This window comes from Protopterus annectens, chromosome 9.part0, assembly GCF_019279795.1.
Source record: "Protopterus annectens isolate FY-2018-M chromosome 9.part0, PAN1.0, whole genome shotgun sequence".
NCBI lineage: Eukaryota > Metazoa > Chordata > Ceratodontiformes > Protopteridae > Protopterus > Protopterus annectens.
The window spans coordinates 279,508,843-279,530,149 of NC_056743.1; the positions used below are offsets into that span (position 1 = coordinate 279,508,843).

General features: G+C 34.1%; 1 protein-coding gene across 1 annotated transcript; it reads left to right on the plus strand.

Annotated features, from left to right (window-relative positions):
* The first annotated feature begins 753 nt into the window (after positions 1-753).
* LOC122811189 (phosphatidylinositol phosphatase PTPRQ-like) lies at positions 754-20,936 on the plus strand. Its single transcript, XM_044082861.1, has 4 exons — positions 754-1,148; positions 7,274-7,540; positions 13,661-13,927; positions 20,047-20,936. Exons 1-4 carry the CDS (start codon positions 1,019-1,021, stop codon positions 20,325-20,327), a joined length of 945 nt encoding a protein of 314 aa, XP_043938796.1. The 5' UTR covers positions 754-1,018; the 3' UTR covers positions 20,328-20,936.
* Positions 20,937-21,307: the final 371 nt, after the last annotated feature.

A 21,307-nucleotide genomic window follows, 5' to 3' on the forward strand; every position in this document is an offset into this window, starting at 1 on the left:
TAGATTATTGTCTGACAAGCAGAATCTTAGTTACCTTTAGAAATATCGTAATAAAACATTATGAGAATTAGCGCTATATTTAGCATTAAGAGAAGCAGCCATTTCTGTTCCATTTTGAAATGTGCCCGTTGATGGTAATTTACTCTTAGGGTTTTCATTATAACTCAGTACTAAATTTATCACCCACGCTTGAAATATTGATACTTTAAAAGAATAGCTTACTTTATTGTTTGTCTTTGTGACCGTTTACCCATTAGTTTATTTCCTTCACCTCCTTTTTTGTGGCTTTTATATCATTTTTCACTTAACACATCCTAAGGTTTATAATACTTCTAAGTTAATACTCCATATACATGTCACTAAAGACTCCAGTTAGTATCTATACCTTATTGTCAGGAAACAAAAGTAGCTCAGCTGTTAACTTTTCAGTCAAGCAAGCTGTTGTAATGCTTGCATAAAACAAGAGTCTCACAAAGTGCTTAATCAAAATGCTTCTTGTAAATTTTAGTACCATCTCACACAGGAAGCCAGTTTGTCCATTGCTCTAAATATCCTGTTTTCCAGCCTTGAATATGGTCTTCCCATTTTTGCATATAATATTACACATCTATTAATAAATGAACTGGAAACAGAATACATGCATTCATAGAAATGGACCATGTGAACAATCTTCATTATATCATCATATAGAAGTCTAAATGGCTATATATTTGTCATGGATCAAACTTCATGTCAGATACCTTAAACTTACTAACCCATGTGGTAATTTATCGTAAAATTATTGCATAAGCTGTAACTACACAACTGTAATTTATTCATTATTTCAGAAGGAGACTGTACAGAGAATGGCCGTATAATCGAGTCTTTTTCTCTTATACCAGGGCCTGAGACAATAAATAACCTCTCTGTCAGAAATAACTCAACAAATTCTTTATTCCTGACATGGACTGCTCCTTCTGGACTGCACAGTTACTACATTGTTTACACAGTTAACATCAGTGGAAATTCATCGACTAATATGACTGTAATGACAGACTTTGCAACCATAAAAGGACTGATTCCCGGTGGATCCTACAATGTTAGCATTTCAGCAGTTTCATGGGACAACACAACTGTAGGGGGCAATGTAGTAATCAGTAGTTCTACAAGTAAGTTTGTTTGATTTGCCGAGTCTGGTTTTCCCTTCATTGTTTGAGGTAGAAGCATTTGTCCAGTTCTTGCAGAATGACTCCCTTAATACAGTGACATGAGATTAATGTGTTTTTACTCATGCATGACATGTCATATTTCTTTGTTTATATCATGTTCCTTTCCAGTACTTCTGTCCAGTAATGTACATGTTGTGTCATTTCTTTCCTATTACTTTAAGAAGTAATTTCTTAAGTTAACATTTAGTTCTTCATGAGGTTTGTAACAACAACTTACTTAAAGTGGTACTAATTCTGACTTCTGTGTGCTACATTTTGGATTATCAGTATGAATAAAACTCAGCATTCAAGATAGATGTACTTTTTACTTAAACATAAAGCAGTGCTCTTTCCTGATTTCATACTATCCAGAATCCCTTCTGCATATGTAACACACTTCCGATTAAAGAGATTGTATCTCCCTTTTGCACTACATAATAAGTGATCTTAGGTCAACATTTAACTTAAACATTTAGGGAAAATGGGCTAGCCCCTTTGTGAAAAAAATACTTTTTAGTAATACTGTTCCTGTATAGTAAGTGCACTTTGCTTAATGTTTATTTTATATGTTTAATTAATATGGTCTTCCCCAGGATAATAAAACACTTTCTTAGGAATGATGTTGTTGTAGGCTTTGTATTGTTTCAGTGAAGTTCAGGGTTTTAGTGCAAATCTCTCATCATTTGTATAAAGAAGGTGGTTGGCATAAGACCAGCACAACAGTAGAATAACTGATAAAATTCTTTAATGACTTTCAGATTCTTGATGCAGAAATTATCCATTTTCCTAGTGAAAATTTTAATTAGTACCTCAAGAGACAATATTATCAGCTCACATTGGAATTGTGAGTTATTGCCAGTGGTCGTAGTAGTGACAATTATCTTTAAAATAATTTCAGAGTTTTTCATGCTATAAAGCACATAACAAATGAGCTCAGACTATTTGAAAACAAAGACTTCATCTTTTAAAGTTCCTCATCACCTCCTTCTAATGCTAGTTTTCCCAATCCTAGCTCTATTTAAACCTACCAACTGCTCTGCAAGTAAAAAAACATTTCTGGTGGTCCTTGTCCTGGAGCACCCATTTCCTCTGTGAGGTTGTCTCTCTTCATGTCAGTAGTGAGACTTTCTTGTTTCATCTGTTGTGGGTTTCATCTTCTTCCTCCTCAGCCTCCTTGTCTCTCAAATTTTTCAGTTAAATCCTGATTAACATGATACAATGAATATGATGATCATTCCTGATTTCTCCTCTCAAACATTCTTAGTTTTAGTGTTCAGGAAGTTCCATCATATGACTCTTTTTGCAGGACTCATCACAAGCCTTAAGTTTAGTAGAATATATTCTTCACTGCACTGATTGCAAAATAAAGTGAAGCTAACGGTATGTAACTAGAATTCATTAGCGAGTAGCCACATATACACCTGAAACAATTTCATGTCTCTAGTTATTGAGTATTGCTGGACCAAAATGAGAGCTTTTTTTATAGTTACATGAAAAGTTCAAAGTTGTCTCTGGACTCCAGTAGATCTGATACCTTTGGTCATCTTCAAGTAGACTGACCACGCCTTCTTAGTTTGTGACAATATCAGTACTGAATAAAACTGATCATTCTGAGAAATATTTTAACAGCATATTCTTAATGTATGTTTTGAGCTTCTAGCACATCTGCCCAGACTTAACATCTATTAAAGATCTCACATTCTGTTCCAGTTTCTTTTTCTGAACTGAGGCAGCAACACCTTATAATCTTACACAGTGAACTTTCCTCGGTTGCTTATTTCTAATTTGAATCCAGAAAAGCATTCGATTGCTTAGGAAAATGTGTTTTTTTTTTTTAATTCAGATGTAGTATCACATGGTACATTTCTCCTCAGTAGTAACAGACTACCTATTCCCATATGGAAAGTGAATGTAATGCACAAGGAAACAGACATATCTGAGAACAATTATCACAGTATCCCCTTAGCTGCTTGATGAATATTTCAGAAATTTATCTTTGGATTTTCAAGTTAAAATACAGTTATTTCTGCCATTTTATCCTTTTATTCTGTCTTGCAGTTCATTACTGAATTTCCTGAAAACCTGCTATCCTTACACAGACTTTTCCTATTGGCTTGTTTTCATTGATGAAAAAACAATGTTTGTTTTGTAAAATATCTATTGTTATGACATCAGATACAGTAAAAGCTTGAAATAAATATATTGTGTACAGTTACTGCATTACATACCCAGTCCTACTGGCAAATTAATTTAGTGTATCATACCTATATACTGTGCATGAAATGGCATTTCATTTTTTTAAATGTGAAAATTTTAATATTTTTTTCAGGGGTTCATTATGAAACCCAATTTTGAAATTTGTTCTTAGGGAATTCAGTGCAGCAAACTTCTGTAATTCTTCAGAATTCATTGTTCGCTGTCCCAGCTATTACAGAGAGGGATTTAGTTATACCATGCTTGCTGTTTAGGAGAAAACAGTTATTTCTGTTTGGGACTGTATGTAATGTTAATTCAGACTTTATTAATCTTCTCATGATGCATCTATGATGGATATGTAATGTATTCTGTTTCCTGAAGAGAAGTATCACAACATCCTCACATGAAAATCAGCTGAAATGGAACTTTCCAGCCTGCCATTCTGATGTCTATAGAAAACGTATTGGTTAACACCCTAAATGTTCAATACTGTCTCTTTCCGAGTTCATAACATGACTTTCATGGAATGATAATAGATCATCTATATAGAAAATGCCCATAAGACATCATATCTGTACTTCGTATTTTCAGTGCAACTTCCTTTTGAATGTAACTGACTGAACATTTCATCCCTCAACAGAAAAGAAGAAAAAAAGTAGGTACTGGCCACCACGCTGAACAGCTTCAAAACTTTTATTTAAAACACAATTAAAAACTCAGGAATGCGTGCTTTCGGGGACCAAGCCCTTCTTCAGATACAATACTCAAATGAAATTGCAGTTTTTATGTAGCTGTTCAGTTAACATTCAGTACCGCATCCTCATTTTCTTTAGTGCAGTTCTTAAAGATATAACCCCATTCAAACCTGGGGTTTTGTATGCTGCTAGCTCAAAGATCCATTTAGTTTCATTCAACTCTGTCTCATTAATCAAATCACCTCCCCTTCTGTTTTTATTTACATATTGTATAACCATAAACTTAAACTTATGATTTTCATATCCAGAAATGTGCTGGAAAAGTGCATGTTTTAATCATACAGAGGACAAATGGTTCAAAATTCTGTTTTTCAGCATGCAGTTAGTTTTTCCTACATAAAATGAGCTGCAGTCCTGACAAACAGCCAGGTAAACATCATTCTTTGTTCTACAATCTGCATACAAATCAAAACAATATTGTTTTCCTGATACAGGCTGTACATAGGATTCTACCTCTACAATGTACTCAGATGCTTTGCAATTTCTGCACTTTCATGTACCTGCATGTTGTGTAAAATTGTTCCTACTTTTTTCTATCTTCCTTTCATGACATAATAAATCCTGAAGATTTTTATTTCTTCTGAAGCTAAAAATTTATTTTTTTCCCACTACCTTGGCTATTTTTTCATCTGTCAACAAAACATTCCAATTCTGTTTTATTAAATCACATATTCCCCCTATGTTATTACTATATGCTAACATTAGCCTCATATTATCCATCCGTGAGGCTCTAGACTGAACAGTGTTGTCTATTGGAGAACCAAGGCCTAGACCTGTTACTTCTGTATTATTTGCTCTTACTAATAGCATATTTTACTCTATTTTGATTGTATCCCCTTCGACAAAGTTACTCTCTAACTTGTCTAATTCTTGTTCAAAATGTGTATCCTGCTTACATATACATGAAATTCTATCATCCTGCCTCTTATTATACCATTGAACATGTATCTTGGATGCATGCTGTAATAAGACGGAATGCTATAATTCCAACAGTTTTTTTCTGAATAAGGATTGTGTTCAAAACTCCATTGTCATCCCTCAGCAATTTTACATCCAAAAAGTTCAAAGCTCTGCTGGAATACTTCATGGTGAATCAAAGGAAAGTGCTCATAGATTCCAAATATTCAACAAATTTTTGTAATTCCACAACCCCCCCATAACAAAAAAAGTCATCCATAAAATGCACATAGAAAATTAACTTGTCCTTCCATGCCTGTTGTCCTCCAAATATGTAACTTCATTCTCCCAGTGAGCCAACACAAAATTTGCATAAGTGTTTGCACACAGGGTACCCATGGCCACCCCCTGCTTCTTGTGATAATATGCATCTTGACACATAAATATTATATTTTCTAACACTATTTTAAGCAGCTCATTTATCAGCCTAATGTTATCAAGTTCAAAGTTAACTACCTGTGATAGTATGTGTTCTATGGCTGATATGCCATAGATATTGCTAATGACAGTAAATACATTCTTTTCATGTAGTGAACCATAATATAGTTCTGTCCTTCATACTGTATAATACACTCATGCAACAATGTTAAGAAGTGTCCTGTATCCCTTAGTATACTAGGAATTTTTTCTAAAACTTTTTTCAATGTACAGGCTATCCACATAGATACATTATCTGTGACCCAACCCCTGCCTAAGACAATAGGTCTCATTTGGGGCTCAACCAGATTATTATGTATCTTGGGCAGTGCCTTCAATATAGGCACCATGGATGTTGTATCCATAAAAATGTGTGTAAGTAATCTGACATTAGCAACCAATTGTTTTAATTCTGGAAACATTTGCTTTACCTTGTCCCCCAAAATTTGTCTGTTCACTCAAAATGGTGTGCATATACTGTAGATGTTAATGAATCTCAGGGAATATGTCAATCCTTGTATGAGGTCAGATGATAAAATTTTCAGAAAACTTTTCTTGTCTAGTGAGATTTCATGTGTACCTGTGATGTCAGTTTGACCCTTAGATATTTCAGTGTAACTCAGTACTGAATCTGCACACAATGTATTAGCCTAGTTATTTCACAGTGATTTGTTAGTGGTATATCTCTTGTGGCAAGGAAATTGACATATATGCTGAAAATAAATTCATGAACTTTCACATGATATAATTAGAACACAAAGAAGAGAGGCAGATATTCTTGTAATACAATCTGTTCCTTTCCATGGTAGAAAGTTCTTTAATACCCAGAGTGAGTACTGATTGGAATGCATGCCAGACTATACAATAAAATAACAGTAGATTATTGTCTGACAAGCAGAATCTTAGTTACCTTTAGAAATATCGTAATAAAACATTATGAGAATTAGCGCTATATTTAGCATTAAGAGAAGCAGCCATTTCTGTTCCATTTTGAAATGTGCCCGTTGATGGTAATTTACTCTTAGGGTTTTCATTATAACTCAGTACGAAATTTATCACCCACGCTTGAAATATTGATACTTTAAAAGAATAGCTTACTTTATTGTTTGTCTTTGTGACCGTTTACCCATTAGTTTATTTCCTTCACCTCCTTTTTTTTGTGTGGCTTTTATATCATTTTTCACTTAACACATCCTAAGGTTTATAATACTTCTAAGTTAATACTCCATATACATGTCACTAAAGACTCCAGTTAGTATCTATACCTTATTGTCAGGAAACAAAAGTAGCTCAGCTGTTAACTTTTCAGTCAAGCAAGCTGTTGTAATGCTTGCATAAAACAAGAGTCTCACAAAGTGCTTAATCAAAATGCTTCTTGTAAATTTTAGTACCATCTCACACAGGAAGCCAGTTTGTCCATTGCTCTAAATATCCTGTTTTCCAGCCTTGAATATGGTCTTCCCATTTTTGCATATAATATTACACATCTATTAATAAATGAACTGGAAACAGAATACATGCATTCATAGAAATGGACCATGTGAAAAATCTTCATTATATCATCATATAGAAGTCTAAATGGCTATATATTTGTCATGGATCAAACTTCATGTCAGATACCTTAAACTTACTAACCCATGTGGTAATTTATTGTAAAATTATTGCATAAGCTGTAACTACACAACTGTAATTTATTCATTATTTCAGAAGGAGATTGTACAGAGAATGGCCGTATAATTGAGTCTTTTTCTCTTATACCAGGGCCTGAGACAATAAATAACCTCTCTGTCAGAAATAACTCAACAAATTCTTTATTCCTGACATGGACTGCTCCTTCTGGACTGCACAGTTACTACATTGTTTACACAGTTAACATCAGTGGAAATTCATCGACTAATATGACTGTAATGACAGACTTTGCAACCATAAAAGGACTGATTCCCGGTGGATCCTACAATGTTAGCATTTCAGCAGTTTCATGGGACAACACAACTGTAGGGGGCAATGTAGTAATCAGTAGTTCTACAAGTAAGTTTGTTTGATTTGCCGAGTCTGGTTTTCCCTTCATTGTTTGAGGTAGAAGCATTTGTCCAGTTCTTGCAGAATGACTCCCTTAATACAGTGACATGAGATTAATGTGTTTTACTCATGCATGACATGTCATATTTCTTTGTTTATATCATGTTCCTTTCCAGTACTTCTGTCCAGTAATGTACATGTTGTGTCATTTCTTTCCTATTACTTTAAGAAGTAATTTCTTAAGTTAACATTTAGTTCTTCATGAGGTTTGTAACAACAACTTACTTAAAGTGGTACTAATTCTGACTTCTGTGTGCTACATTTTGGATTATCAGTATGAATAAAACTCAGCATTCAAGATAGATGTACTTTTTACTTAAACATAAAGCAGTGCTCTTTCCTGATTTCATACTGTCCAGAATCCCTTCCGCATATGTAACACACTTCCGATTAAAGAGATTGTATCTCCCTTTTGCACTACATAATAAGTGATCTTAGGTCAACATTTAACTTAAACATTTAGGGAAAATGGGCTAGCCCCTTTGTGAAAAAAATACTTTTTAGTAATACTGTTCCTGTATAGTAAGTGCACTTTGCTTAATGTTTATTTTATATGTTTAATTAATATGGTCTTCCCCAGGATAATAAAACACTTTCTTAGGAATGATGTTGTTGTAGGCTTTGTATTGTTTCAGTGAAGTTCAGGGTTTTAGTGCAAATCTCTCATCATTTGTATAAAGAAGGTGGTTGGCATAAGACCAGCACAACAGTAGAATAACTGATAAAATTCTTTAATGACTTTCAGATTCTTGATGCAGAAATTATCCATTTTCCTAGTGAAAATTTTAATTAGTACCTCAAGAGACAATATTATCAGCTCACATTGGAATTGTGAGTTATTGCCAGTGGTCGTAGTAGTGACAATTATCTTTAAAATAATTTCAGAGTTTTTCATGCTATAAAGCACATAACAAATGAGCTCAGACTATTTGAAAACAAAGACTTCATCTTTTAAAGTTCCTCATCACCTCCTTCTAATACTAGTTTTCCCAATCCTAGCTCTATTTAAACCTACCAACTGCTCTGCAAGTAAAAAAACATTTCTGGTGGTCCTTGTCTTGGAGCACCCATTTCCTCTGTGAGGTTGTCTCTCTTCATGTCAGTAGTGAGACTTTCTTGTTTCATCTGTTGTGGGTTTCATCTTCTTCCTCCTCAGCCTCCTTGTCTCTCAAGTTTTTCAGTTAAATCCTGATTAACATGATACAATGAATATGATGATCATTCCTGATTTCTCCTCTCAAACATTCTTAGTTTTAGTGTTCAGGAAGTTCCATTGTATGACTCTTTTTGCAGGACTCATCACAAGCCTTAAGTTTAGTAGAATATATTCTTCACTGCACTGATTGCAAAATAAAGTGAAGCTAACGGTATGTAACTAGAATTCATTAGCGAGTAGCCACATATACACCTGAAACAATTTCATGTCTCTAGTTATTGAGTATTGCTGGACCAAAATGAGAGCTTTTTTTATAGTTACATGAAAAGTTCAAAGTTGTCTCTGGACTCCAGTAGATCTGATACCTTTGGTCATCTTCAAGTAGACTGACCACGCCTTCTTAGTTTGTGACAATATCAGTACTGAATAAAACTGATCATTCTGAGAAATATTTTAACAGCATATTCTTAATGTATGTTTTGAGCTTTTAGCACATCTGCCCAGACTTAACATCTATTAAAGATCTCACATTCTGTTCCAGTTTCTTTTTCTGAACTGAGGCAGCAACACCTTATAATCTTACACAGTGAACTTTCCTCGGTTGCTTATTTCTAATTTGAATCCAGAAAAGCATTCGATTGCTTAGGAAAATGTGTTTTTTTTTTTAATTCAGATGTAGTATCACATGGTACATTTCTCCTCAGTAGTAACAGACTACCTATTCCCATATGGAAAGTGAATGTAATGCACAAGGAAACAGACATATCTGAGAACAATTATCACAGTATCCCCTTAGCTGCTTGATGAATATTTCAGAAATTTATCTTTGGATTTTCAAGTTAAAATACAGTTATTTCTGCCATTTTATCCTTTTATTCTGTCTTGCAGTTCATTACTGAATTTCCTGAAAACCTGCTATCCTTACACAGACTTTTCCTATTGGCTTGTTTTCATTGATGAAAAAACAATGTTTGTTTTGTAAAATATCTATTGTTATGACATCAGATACAGTAAAAGCTTGAAATAAATATATTGTGTACAGTTACTGCATTACATACCCAGTCCTACTGGCAAATTAATTTAGTGTATCATACCTATATACTGTGCATGAAATGGCATTTCATTTTTTTAAATGTGAAAATTTTAATATTTTTTTCAGGGGTTCATTATGAAACCCAATTTTGAAATTTGTTCTTAGGGAATTCAGTGCAGCAAACTTCTGTAATTCTTCAGAATTCATTGTTCGCTGTCCCAGCTATTACAGAGAGGGATTTAGTTATACCATGCTTGCTGTTTAGGAGAAAACAGTTATTTCTGTTTGGGACTGTATGTAATGTTAATTCAGACTTTATTAATCTTCTCATGATGCATCTATGATGGATATGTAATGTATTCTGTTTCCTGAAGAGAAGTATCACAACATCCTCACATGAAAATCAGCTGAAATGGAACTTTCCAGCCTGCCATTCTGATGTCTATAGAAAACGTATTGGTTAACACCCTAAATGTTCAATACTGTCTCTTTCCGAGTTCATAACATGACTTTCATGGAATGATAATAGATCATCTATATAGAAAATGCCCATAAGACATCATATCTGTACTTCGTATTTTCAGTGCAACTTCCTTTTGAATGTAACTGACTAAACATTTCATCCGTCAACAGAAAAGAAGAAAAAAAGTAGGTACTGGCCACCACGCTGAACAGCTTCAAAACTTTTATTTAAAACACAATTAAAAAGTCAGGAATGAGTGCTTTCGGGGACCAAGCCCTTCTTCAGATACAATACTCAAATGAAATTGCAGTTTTTATATAGCTGTTCAGTTAACATTCAGTACCGCACCCTCCTTTTCTTTAGTGCAGTTCTTAAAGATATAACCCCATTCAAACCTGGGGTTTTGTATGCTGCTAGCTCAAAGATTCATTTAGTTTCATTCAACTCTGTCTCATTAATCAAATCACCTCCCCTTCTGTTTTTATTTACACATTGTATAACCATAAACTTAAACTTATGATTTTCATATCCAGAAATGTGCTGGAAAAGTGCATGTTTTAATCATACAGAGGACAAATGGTTCAAAATTCTGTTTTTCAGCATGCAGTTAGTTTTTCCTACATAAAATGAGCTGCAGTCCTGACAAACAGCCAGGTAAACATCATTCTTTGTTCTACAGTCTGCATACAAATCAAAACAATATTGTTTTCCTGATACAGGCTGTACATAGGATTCTACCTCTACAATGTACTCAGATGCTTTGCAATTTCTGCACTTTCATGTACCTGCATGTTGTGTAAAATTGTTCCTACTTTTTTCTATCTTCCTTTCATGACATAATAAATCCTGAAGATTTTTATTTCTTCTGAAGCTAAAAATTTATTTTTTTCCCACTACCTTGGCTATTTTTTCATCTGTCAACAAAACATTCCAATTCTGTTTTATTAAATCACATATTCCCCCTATGTTATTACTATATGCTAACATTAGCCTCATATTATCCATCCGTGAGGCTCTAGACTGAACAGTGTTGTCTATTGGAGAACCAAGGCCTAGACCTGTTACTTCTGTATTGTTTGCTCTTACTAATAGCATATTTTACTCTATTTTGATTGTATCCCCTTCGACAAAGTTACTCTCTAACTTGTCTAATTCTTGTTCAAAATGTGTATCCTGCTTACATATACATGAAATTCTATCATCCTGCCTCTTATTATACCATTGAACATGTATATTGGATGCATGCTGTCATAAGACGGAATGCTATAATTCCAACAGTTTTTTTCTGAATAAGGATTGTGTTCAAAACTCCATTGTCATCCCTCAGCAATTTTACATCCAAAAAGTTCAAAGCTCTGCTGGAATACTGCATGGTGAATCAAAGGAAAGTGCTCGTAGATTCCAAATATTCAACAAATTTTTGTAATTCCACAACCCCCCCATAACAAAAAAAGTCATCCATAAAATGCACATAGAAAATTAACTTGTCCTTCCATGCCTGTTGTCCTCCAAATATGTAACTTCATTCTCCCAGTAAGCCAACACAAAATTTGCATAAGTGTTAGCACACAGGGTACCCATGGCCACCCCCTGCTTCTTGTGATAATATGCATCTTGACACATAAATATGATATTTTCTAACACTATTTTAAGCAGCTCATTTATCAGCCTAATGTTATCAAGTTCAAAGTTAACTACTTGTGATGGTATGTGTTCTATGGCTGATATGCCATAGATATTGCTAATGACAGTAAATACATTCTTTTCATGTAGTGAACCATAATATAGTTCTGTCCTTCATACTGTATAATACACTCATGCAACAATGTTAAGAAGTGTCCTGTATCCCTTAGTATACTAGGAAATTTATCTAAAACTTTTTCAATGCACAGGCTATCCACATAGATACATTATCTGTGACCCAACCCCTGCCTAAGACAATAGGTCTCATTTGGGGCTCAACCAGATCATTATGTATCTTGGGTAGTGCCTTGAATATAGGCACCATGGATGTTGTATCCATAAAAATGTGTGTAAGTAATCTGACATTAGCAACCAATTGTTTTAATTCTGGAAACATTTGCTTTACCTTGTCCCCCAAAATTTGTCTGTTCACTCAAAATGGTGTGCATATACTGTAGATGTTAATGAATCTCAGGGAATATGTCAATCCTTGTATGAGGTCAGATGATAAAATTTTCAGAAAACTTTTCTTGTCTAGTGAGATTTCATGTGTACCTGTGATGTCAGTTTGACCCTTAGATATTTCAGTGTAACTCAGTACTGAATCTGCACACAATGTATTAGCCTAGTTATTTCACAGAGATTTGTTAGTGGTATATCTCTTCTGGCAAGGAAATTGACATATATGCTGAAAATAAATTCATGAACTTTCACATGATATAATTAGAACACAAAGAAGAGAGGCAGATATTCTTGTAATGCAATCTGTTCCTTTCCATGGTAGAAAGTTCTTTAATACCCAGGGTGAGTACTGATTGGAATGCATGCCAGACTATACAATAAAATAACAGTAGATTATTGTCTGACAAGCAGAATCTTAGTTACCTTTAGAAATATCGTAATAAAACATTATGAGAATTAGCGCTATATTTAGCATTAAGAGAAGCAGCCATTTCTGTTCCATTTTGAAATGTGCCCGTTGATGGTAATTTACTCTTAGGGTTTTCATTATAACTCAGTACGAAATTTATCACCCACGCTTGAAATATTGATACTTTAAAAGAATAGCTTACTTTATTGTTTGTCTTTGTGACCGTTTACCCATTAGTTTATTTCCTTCACCTCCTTTTTTTTGTGGCTTTTATATCATTTTTCACTTAACACATCCTAAGGTTTATAATACTTCTAAGTTAATACTCCATATACATGTCACTAAAGACTCCAGTTAGTATCTATACCTTATTGTCAGGAAACAAAAGTAGCTCAGCTGTTAACTTTTCAGTCAAGCAAGCTGTTGTAATGCTTGCATAAAACAAGAGTCTCACAAAGTGCTTAATCAAAATGCTTCTTGTAAATTTTAGTACCATCTCACACAGGAAGCCAGTTTGTCCATTGCTCTAAATATCCTGTTTTCCAGCCTTGAATATGGTCTTCCCATTTTTGCATATAATATTACACATCTATTAATAAATGAACTGGAAACAGAATACATGCATTCATAGAAATGGACCATGTGAAAAATCTTCATTATATCATCATGTAGAAGTCTAAATGGCTATATATTTGTCATGGATCAAACTTCATGTCAGATACCTTAAACTTACTAACCCATGTGGTAATTTATCGTAAAATTATTGCATAAGCTGTAACTACACAACTGTAATTTATTCATTATTTCAGAAGGAGACTGTACAGAGAATGGCCGTATAATCGAGTCTTTTTCTCTTATACCAGGGCCTGAGACAATAAATAACCTCTCTGTCAGAAATAACTCAACAAATTCTTTATTCCTGACATGGACTGCTCCTTCTGGACTGCACAGTTACTACATTGTTTACACAGTTAACATCAGTGGAAATTCATCGACTAATATGACTGTAATGACAGACTTTGCAACCATAAAAGGACTGATTCCCGGTGGATCCTACAATGTTAGCATTTCAGCAGTTTCATGGGACAACACAACTGTAGGGGGCAATGTAGTAATCAGTAGTTCTACAAGTAAGTTTGTTTGATTTGCCGAGTCTGGTTTTCCCTTCATTGTTTGAGGTAGAAGCATTTGTCCAGTTCTTGCAGAATGACTCCCTTAATACAGTGACATGAGATTAATGTGTTTTTACTCATGCATGACATGTCATATTTCTTTGTTTATATCATGTTCCTTTCCAGTACTTCTGTCCAGTAATGTACATGTTGTGTCATTTCTTTCCTATTACTTTAAGAAGTAATTTCTTAAGTTAACATTTAGTTCTTCATGAGGTTTGTAACAACAACTTACTTAAAGTGGTACTAATTCTGACTTCTGTGTGCTACATTTTGGATTATCAGTATGAATAACACCCAGCATTCAAGACAGATGTACTTTTTACTTAAACATAAAGCAGTGCTCTTTCCTGATTTCATAGTGTCCAGAATCCCTTCCGCATATGTAACACACTTCCGATTAAAGAGATTGTATGTCCCTTTTGCACCACATAATAAGTGACCTTAGGTCAACATTTAACTTAAACATTTAGGGAACATGGGCTAGCCCCTTTGTGAAAAAAATACTTTTTAGTAATACTGTTCCTGTATAGTAAGTGCACTTTGCTTAATGTTTATTTTATATGTTTAATTAATATGGTCTTCCCCAGGATAATAAAACACTTTCTTAGGAATGATGTTGTTGTAGGCTTTGTATTGTTTCAGTGAAGTTCAGGGTTTTAGTGCAAATCTCTCATCATTTGTATAAAGAAGGTGGTTGGCATAAGACCAGCACAACAGTAGAATAACTGATAAAATTCTTTAATGACTTTCAGATTCTTGATGCAGAAATTATCCATTTTCCTAGTGAAAATTTTAATTAGTACCTCAAGAGACAATATTATCAGCTCACATTGGAATTGTGAGTTATTGCCAGTGGTCGTAGTAGTGACAATTATCTTTAAAATAATTTCAGAGTTTTTCATGCTATAAAGCACATAACAAATGAGCTCAGACTATTTGAAAACAAAGACTTCATCTTTTAAAGTTCCTCATCACCTCCTTCTAATACTAGTTTTCCCAATCCTAGCTCTATTTAAACCTACCAACTGCTCTGCAAGTAAAAAAACATTTCTGGTGGTCCTTGTCCTGGAGCACCCATTTCCTCTGTGAGGTTGTCTCTCTTCATGTCAGTAGTGAGACTTTCTTGTTTCATCTGTTGTGGGTTTCATCTTCTTCCTCCTCAGCCTCCTTGTCTCTCAAGTTTTTCAGTTAAATCCTGATTAACATGATACAATGAATATGATGATCATTCCTGATTTCTCCTCTCAAACATTCTTAGTTTTAGTGTTCAGGAAGTTCCATCATATGACTCTTTTTGCAGGACTCATCACAAGCCTTAAGTTTAGTAGAATATATTCTTCACTGCACTGATTGCAAAATAAAGTGAAGCTAACGGTATGTGACTAGAATTCATTAGTGAGTAGCCACATATACACCTGAAACAATTTCATGTCTCTAGTTATTGAGTATTGCTGGACCAAAATGAGAGCTTTTTTTATAGTTCCATGAAAAGTTCAAAGTTGTCTCTGGACTCCAGTAGATCTGATACCTTTGGTCATCTTCAAGTAGACTGACCACGCCTTCTTAGTTTGTGACAATATCAGTACTGAATAAAACTGATCATTCTGAGAAATATTTTAACAGCATATTCTTAATGTATGTTTTGAGCTTCTAGCACATCTGCCCAGACTTAACATCTATTAAAGATCTCACATTCTGTTCCAGTTTCTTTTTCTGAACTGGTAGGCAGCAACACCTTATAATCTTACACAGTGAACTTTCCTCGGTTGCTTATTTCTTATTTGAATCCAGAAAAGCATTCGATTGCTTAGGAAAATGTGTTTTTTTTTTTAATTCAGATGTAGTATCACATGGTACATTTCTCCTCAGTAGTAACAGACTACCTATTCCCATATGGAAAGTGAATGTAATGCACAAGGAAACAGACATATCTGAGAACAATTATCACAGTATCCCCTTAGCTGCTTGATGAATATTTCAGAAATTTATCTTTGGATTTTCAAGTTAAAATACAGTTATTTCTGCCATTTTATCCTTTTATTCTGTCTTGCAGTTCACTACTGAATTTCCTGAAAACCTGCTATCCTTACACAGACTTTTCCTATTGGCTTGTTTTCATTGATGAAAAAACAATGTTTGTTTTGTAAAATATCTATTGTTATGACATCAGATACAGTAAAAGCTTGAAATAAATATATTGTGTACAGTTACTGCATTACATACCCAGTCCTACTAGCAGATTAATTTAGTGTATCATACCTATATACTGTGCATGAAATGGCATTTCAGTTTTTTAAATGTGAAAATTTTAATATTTTTTCAGGGGTTCATTATGAAACCCAATTTTGAAATTTGTTCTTAGGGAATTCAGTGCAGCAAACTTCTGTAATTCTTCAGAATTCATTGTTCGCTGTCCCAGCTATTACAGAGAGGGATTTAGTTATACCATGCTTGCTGTTTAGGAGAAAACAGTTATTTCTGTTTGGGACTGTATGTAATGTTAATTCAGACTTTATTAATCTTCTCATGATGCATCTATGATGGATATGTAATGTATTCTGTTTCCTGAAGAGAAGTATCACAACATCCTCACATGAAAATCAGCTGAAATGGAACTTTCCAGCCTGCCATTCTGATGTCTATAGAAAACGTATTGGTTAACACCCTAAATGTTCAATACTGTCTCTTTCCGAGTTCATAACATGACTTTCATGGAATGATAATAGATCATCTATATAGAAAATGCCCATAAGACATCATATCTGTACTTCAGATTTTCAGTGCAACTTCCTTTTGAATGTAACTGACTAAACATTTCATCCCTCAACAGAAAAGAAGAAAAAAGTAGGTACTGGCCACCACGCTGAACAGCTTCAAAACTTTTATTTAAAACACAATTAAAACTCAGGAATGAGTGCTTTCGGGGACCAAGCCCTTCTTCAGATACAATACTCAAATGAAATTTCAGTTTTTATATAGCTGTTCAGTTAACATTCAGTACCGCACCCTCCTTTTCTTTAGTGCAGTTCTTAAAGATATAACCCCATTCAAACCTGGGGTTTTGTATGCTGCTAGCTCAAAGATCCATTTAGTTTCATTCAACTCTGTCTCATTAATCAAATCACCTCCCCTTCTGTTTTTATTTACACATTGTATAACCATAAACTTAAACTTATGATTTTCATATCCAGAAATGTGCTGGAAAAGTGCATGTTTTAATCATACAGAGGACAAATGGTTCAAAATTCTGTTTTTCAGCATGCAGTTAGTTTTTCCTACATAAAATGAGCTGCAGTCCTGACAAACAGCCAGGTAAACATCATTCTTTGTTCTACAATCTGCATACAAATCAAAACAATATTGTTTTCCTGATACAGGCTGTACATAGGATTCTACCTCTACAATGTACTCAGATGCTTTGCAATTTCTGCACTTTCATGTACCTGCATGTTGTGTAAAATTGTTCCTACTTTTTTCTATCTTCCTTTCATGACATAATAAATCCTGAAGATTTTTATTTCTTCTGAAGCTAAAAATTTATTTTTTTCCCACTACCTTGGCTATTTTTTCATCTGTCAACAAAACATTCCAATTCTGTTTTATTAAATCACATATTCCCCCTATGTTATTACTATATGCTAACATTAGCCTCATATTATCCATCCGTGAGGCTCTAGACTGAACAGTGTTGTCTATTGGAGAACCAAGGCCTAGACCTGTTACTTCTGTATTGTTTGCTCTTACTAATAGCATATTTTACTCTATTTTGATTGTATCCCTTCACAAAGTTATTCTCTAACTTGTCTAATTCTTGTTCAAAATGTGTATCCTGCTTACATATACATGAAATTCTATCATCCTGCCTCTTATTATACCATTGAACATGTATATTGGATGCATGCTGTCATAAGACGGAATGCTATAATTCCAACAGTTTTTTTCTGAATAAGGATTGTGTTCAAAACTCCATTGTCATCCCTCAGCAATTTTACATCCAAAAAGTTCAAAGCTCTGCTGGAATACTGCATGGTGAATCAAAGGAAAGTGCTCGTAGATTCCAAATATTCAACAAATTTTTGTAATTCCACAACCCCCCCATAACAAAAAAAGTCATCCATAAAATGCACATAGAAAATTAACTTGTCCTTCCATGCCTGTTGTCCTCCAAATATGTAACTTCATTCTCCCAGTAAGCCAACACAAAATTTGCATAAGTGTTAGCACACAGGGTACCCATGGCCACCCCCTGCTTCTTGTGATAATATGCATCTTGACACATAAATATGATATTTTCTAACACTATTTTAAGCAGCTCATTTATCAGCCTAATGTTATCAAGTTCAAAGTTAACTACTTGTGATGGTATGTGTTCTATGGCTGATATGCCATAGATATTGCTAATGACAGTAAATACATTCTTTTCATGTAGTGAACCATAATATAGTTCTGTCCTTCATACTGTATAATACACTCATGCAACAATGTTAAGAAGTGTCCTGTATCCCTTAGTATACTAGGAAATTTATCTAAAACTTTTTTTCAATGCACAGGCTATCCACATAGATACATTATCTGTGACCCAACCCCTGCCTAAGACAATAGGTCTCATTTGGGGCTCAACCAGATCATTATGTATCTTGGGTAGTGCCTTGAATATAGGCACCATGGATGTTGTATCCATAAAAATGTGTGTAAGTAATCTGACATTAGCAACCAATTGTTTTAATTCTGGAAACATTTGCTTTACCTTGTCCCCCAAAATTTGTCTGTTCACTCAAAATGGTGTGCATATACTGTAGATGTTAATGAATCTCAGGGAATATGTCAATCCTTGTATGAGGTCAGATGATAAAATTTTCAGAAAACTTTTCTTGTCTAGTGAGATTTCATGTGTACCTGTGATGTCAGTTTGACCCTTAGATATTTCAGTGTAACTCAGTACTGAATCTGCACACAATGTATTAGCCTAGTTATTTCACAGAGATTTGTTAGTGGTATATCTCTTCTGGCAAGGAAATTGACATATATGCTGAAAATAAATTCATGAACTTTCACATGATATAATTAGAACACAAAGAAGAGAGGCAGATATTCTTGTAATGCAATCTGTTCCTTTCCATGGTAGAAAGTTCTTTAATACCCAGGGTGAGTACTGATTGGAATGCATGCCAGACTATACAATAAAAAACCAGTAGATTATTGTCTGACAAGCAGAATCTTAGTTACCTTTAGAAATATCGTAATAAAACATTATGAGAATTAGCGCTATATTTAGCATTAAGAGAAGCAGCCATTTCTGTTCCATTTTGAAATGTGCCCGTTGATGGTAATTTACTCTTAGGGTTTTCATTATAACTCAGTACGAAATTTATCACCCACGCTTGAAATATTGATACTTTAAAAGAATAGCTTACTTTATTGTTTGTCTTTGTGACCGTTTACCCATTAGTTTATTTCCTTCACCTCCTTTTTTTGTGGCTTTTATATCATTTTTCACTTAACACATCCTAAGGTTTATAATACTTCTAAGTTAATACTCCATATACATGTCACTAAAGACTCCAGTTAGTATCTATACCTTATTGTCAGGAAACAAAAGTAGCTCAGCTGTTAACTTTTCAGTCAAGCAAGCTGTTGTAATGCTTGCATAAAACAAGAGTCTCACAAAGTGCTTAATCAAAATGCTTCTTGTAAATTTTAGTACCATCTCACACAGGAAGCCAGTTTGTCCATTGCTCTAAATATCCTGTTTTCCAGCCTTGAATATGGTCTTCCCATTTTTGCATATAATATTACACATCTATTAATAAATGAACTGGAAACAGAATACATGCATTCATAGAAATGGACCATGTGAAAAATCTTCATTATATCATCATGTAGAAGTCTAAATGGCTATATATTTGTCATGGATCAAACTTCATGTCAGATACCTTAAACTTACTAACCCATGTGGTAATTTATCGTAAAATTATTGCATAAGCTGTAGCTACACAACTGTAATTTATTCATTATTTCAGAAGGAGACTGTACAGAGAATGGCCGTATAATCGAGTCTTTTTCTCTTATACCAGGGCCTGAGACAATAAATAACCTCTCTGTCAGAAATAACTCAACAAATTCTTTATTCCTGACATGGACTGCTCCTTCTGGACTGCACAGTTACTACATTGTTTACACAGTTAACATCAGTGGAAATTCATCGACTAATATGACTGTAATGACAGACTTTGCAACCATAAAAGGACTGATTCCCGGTGGATCCTACAATGTTAGCATTTCAGCAGTTTCATGGGACAACACAACTGTAGGGGACAATGTAGTAATCAGTAGTTCTACAAGTAAGTTTGTTTGATTTGCCGAGTCTGGTTTTCCCTTCATTGTTTGAGGTAGAAGCATTTGTCCAGTTCTTGCAGAATGACTCCCTTAATACAGTGACATGAGATTAATGTGTTTTTACTCATGCATGACATGTCATATTTCTTTGTTAGTATCATGTTCCTTTCCAGTACTTCTGTCCAGTAATGTACATGTTGTGTCATTTCTTTCCTATTACTTTAAGAAGTAATTTCTTAAGTTAACATTTAGTTCTTCATGAGGTTTGTAACAACAACTTACTTAAAGTGGTACTAATTCTGACTTCTGTGTGCTACATTTTGGATTATCAGTATGAATAACACTCAGCATTCAAGATAGATGTACTTTTTACTTAAACATAAAGCAGTGCTCTTTCCTGATTTCATACTATCCAGAATCCCTTCCGCATATGTAACACACTTCCGATTAAAGTGATTGTATCTCCCTTTTGCACTACATAATAAGTGATCTTAGGTCAACATTTAACTTAAACATTTAGGGAAAATGGGCTAGCCCCTTTGTGAAAAAAATACTTTTTAGTAATACTGTTCCTGTATAGTAAGTGCACTTTGCTTAATGTTTATTTTATATGTTTAATTAATATGGTCTTCCCCAGGATAATAAAACGTTTTCTTATGAATGATGTTGTTGTAGGCGTTGTATTGTTTCCGTGAAGTTCAGGGTTTTAGTGCAAATCTCATCATTTGTATAAAGAAGGTGGTTGTCATAAGAACAGCACAACAGTAGAATAACTGATAAAATTCTTTAATGACTTTCAGATTCTTGATGCAGAAATTATGCATTTTCCTAGTGAAAATTTTAATTAGTACCTCAAGAGACAATATTATCAGCTCACATTAGAATTGTGAGTTATTGCCATTGGTCGTAGTAGTGACAATTATCTTTAAAATAATTTCAGAGTTTTTCATGCTATAAAGCACATAACAAATGAGCTCAGACTATTTGAAAAATAAGTCT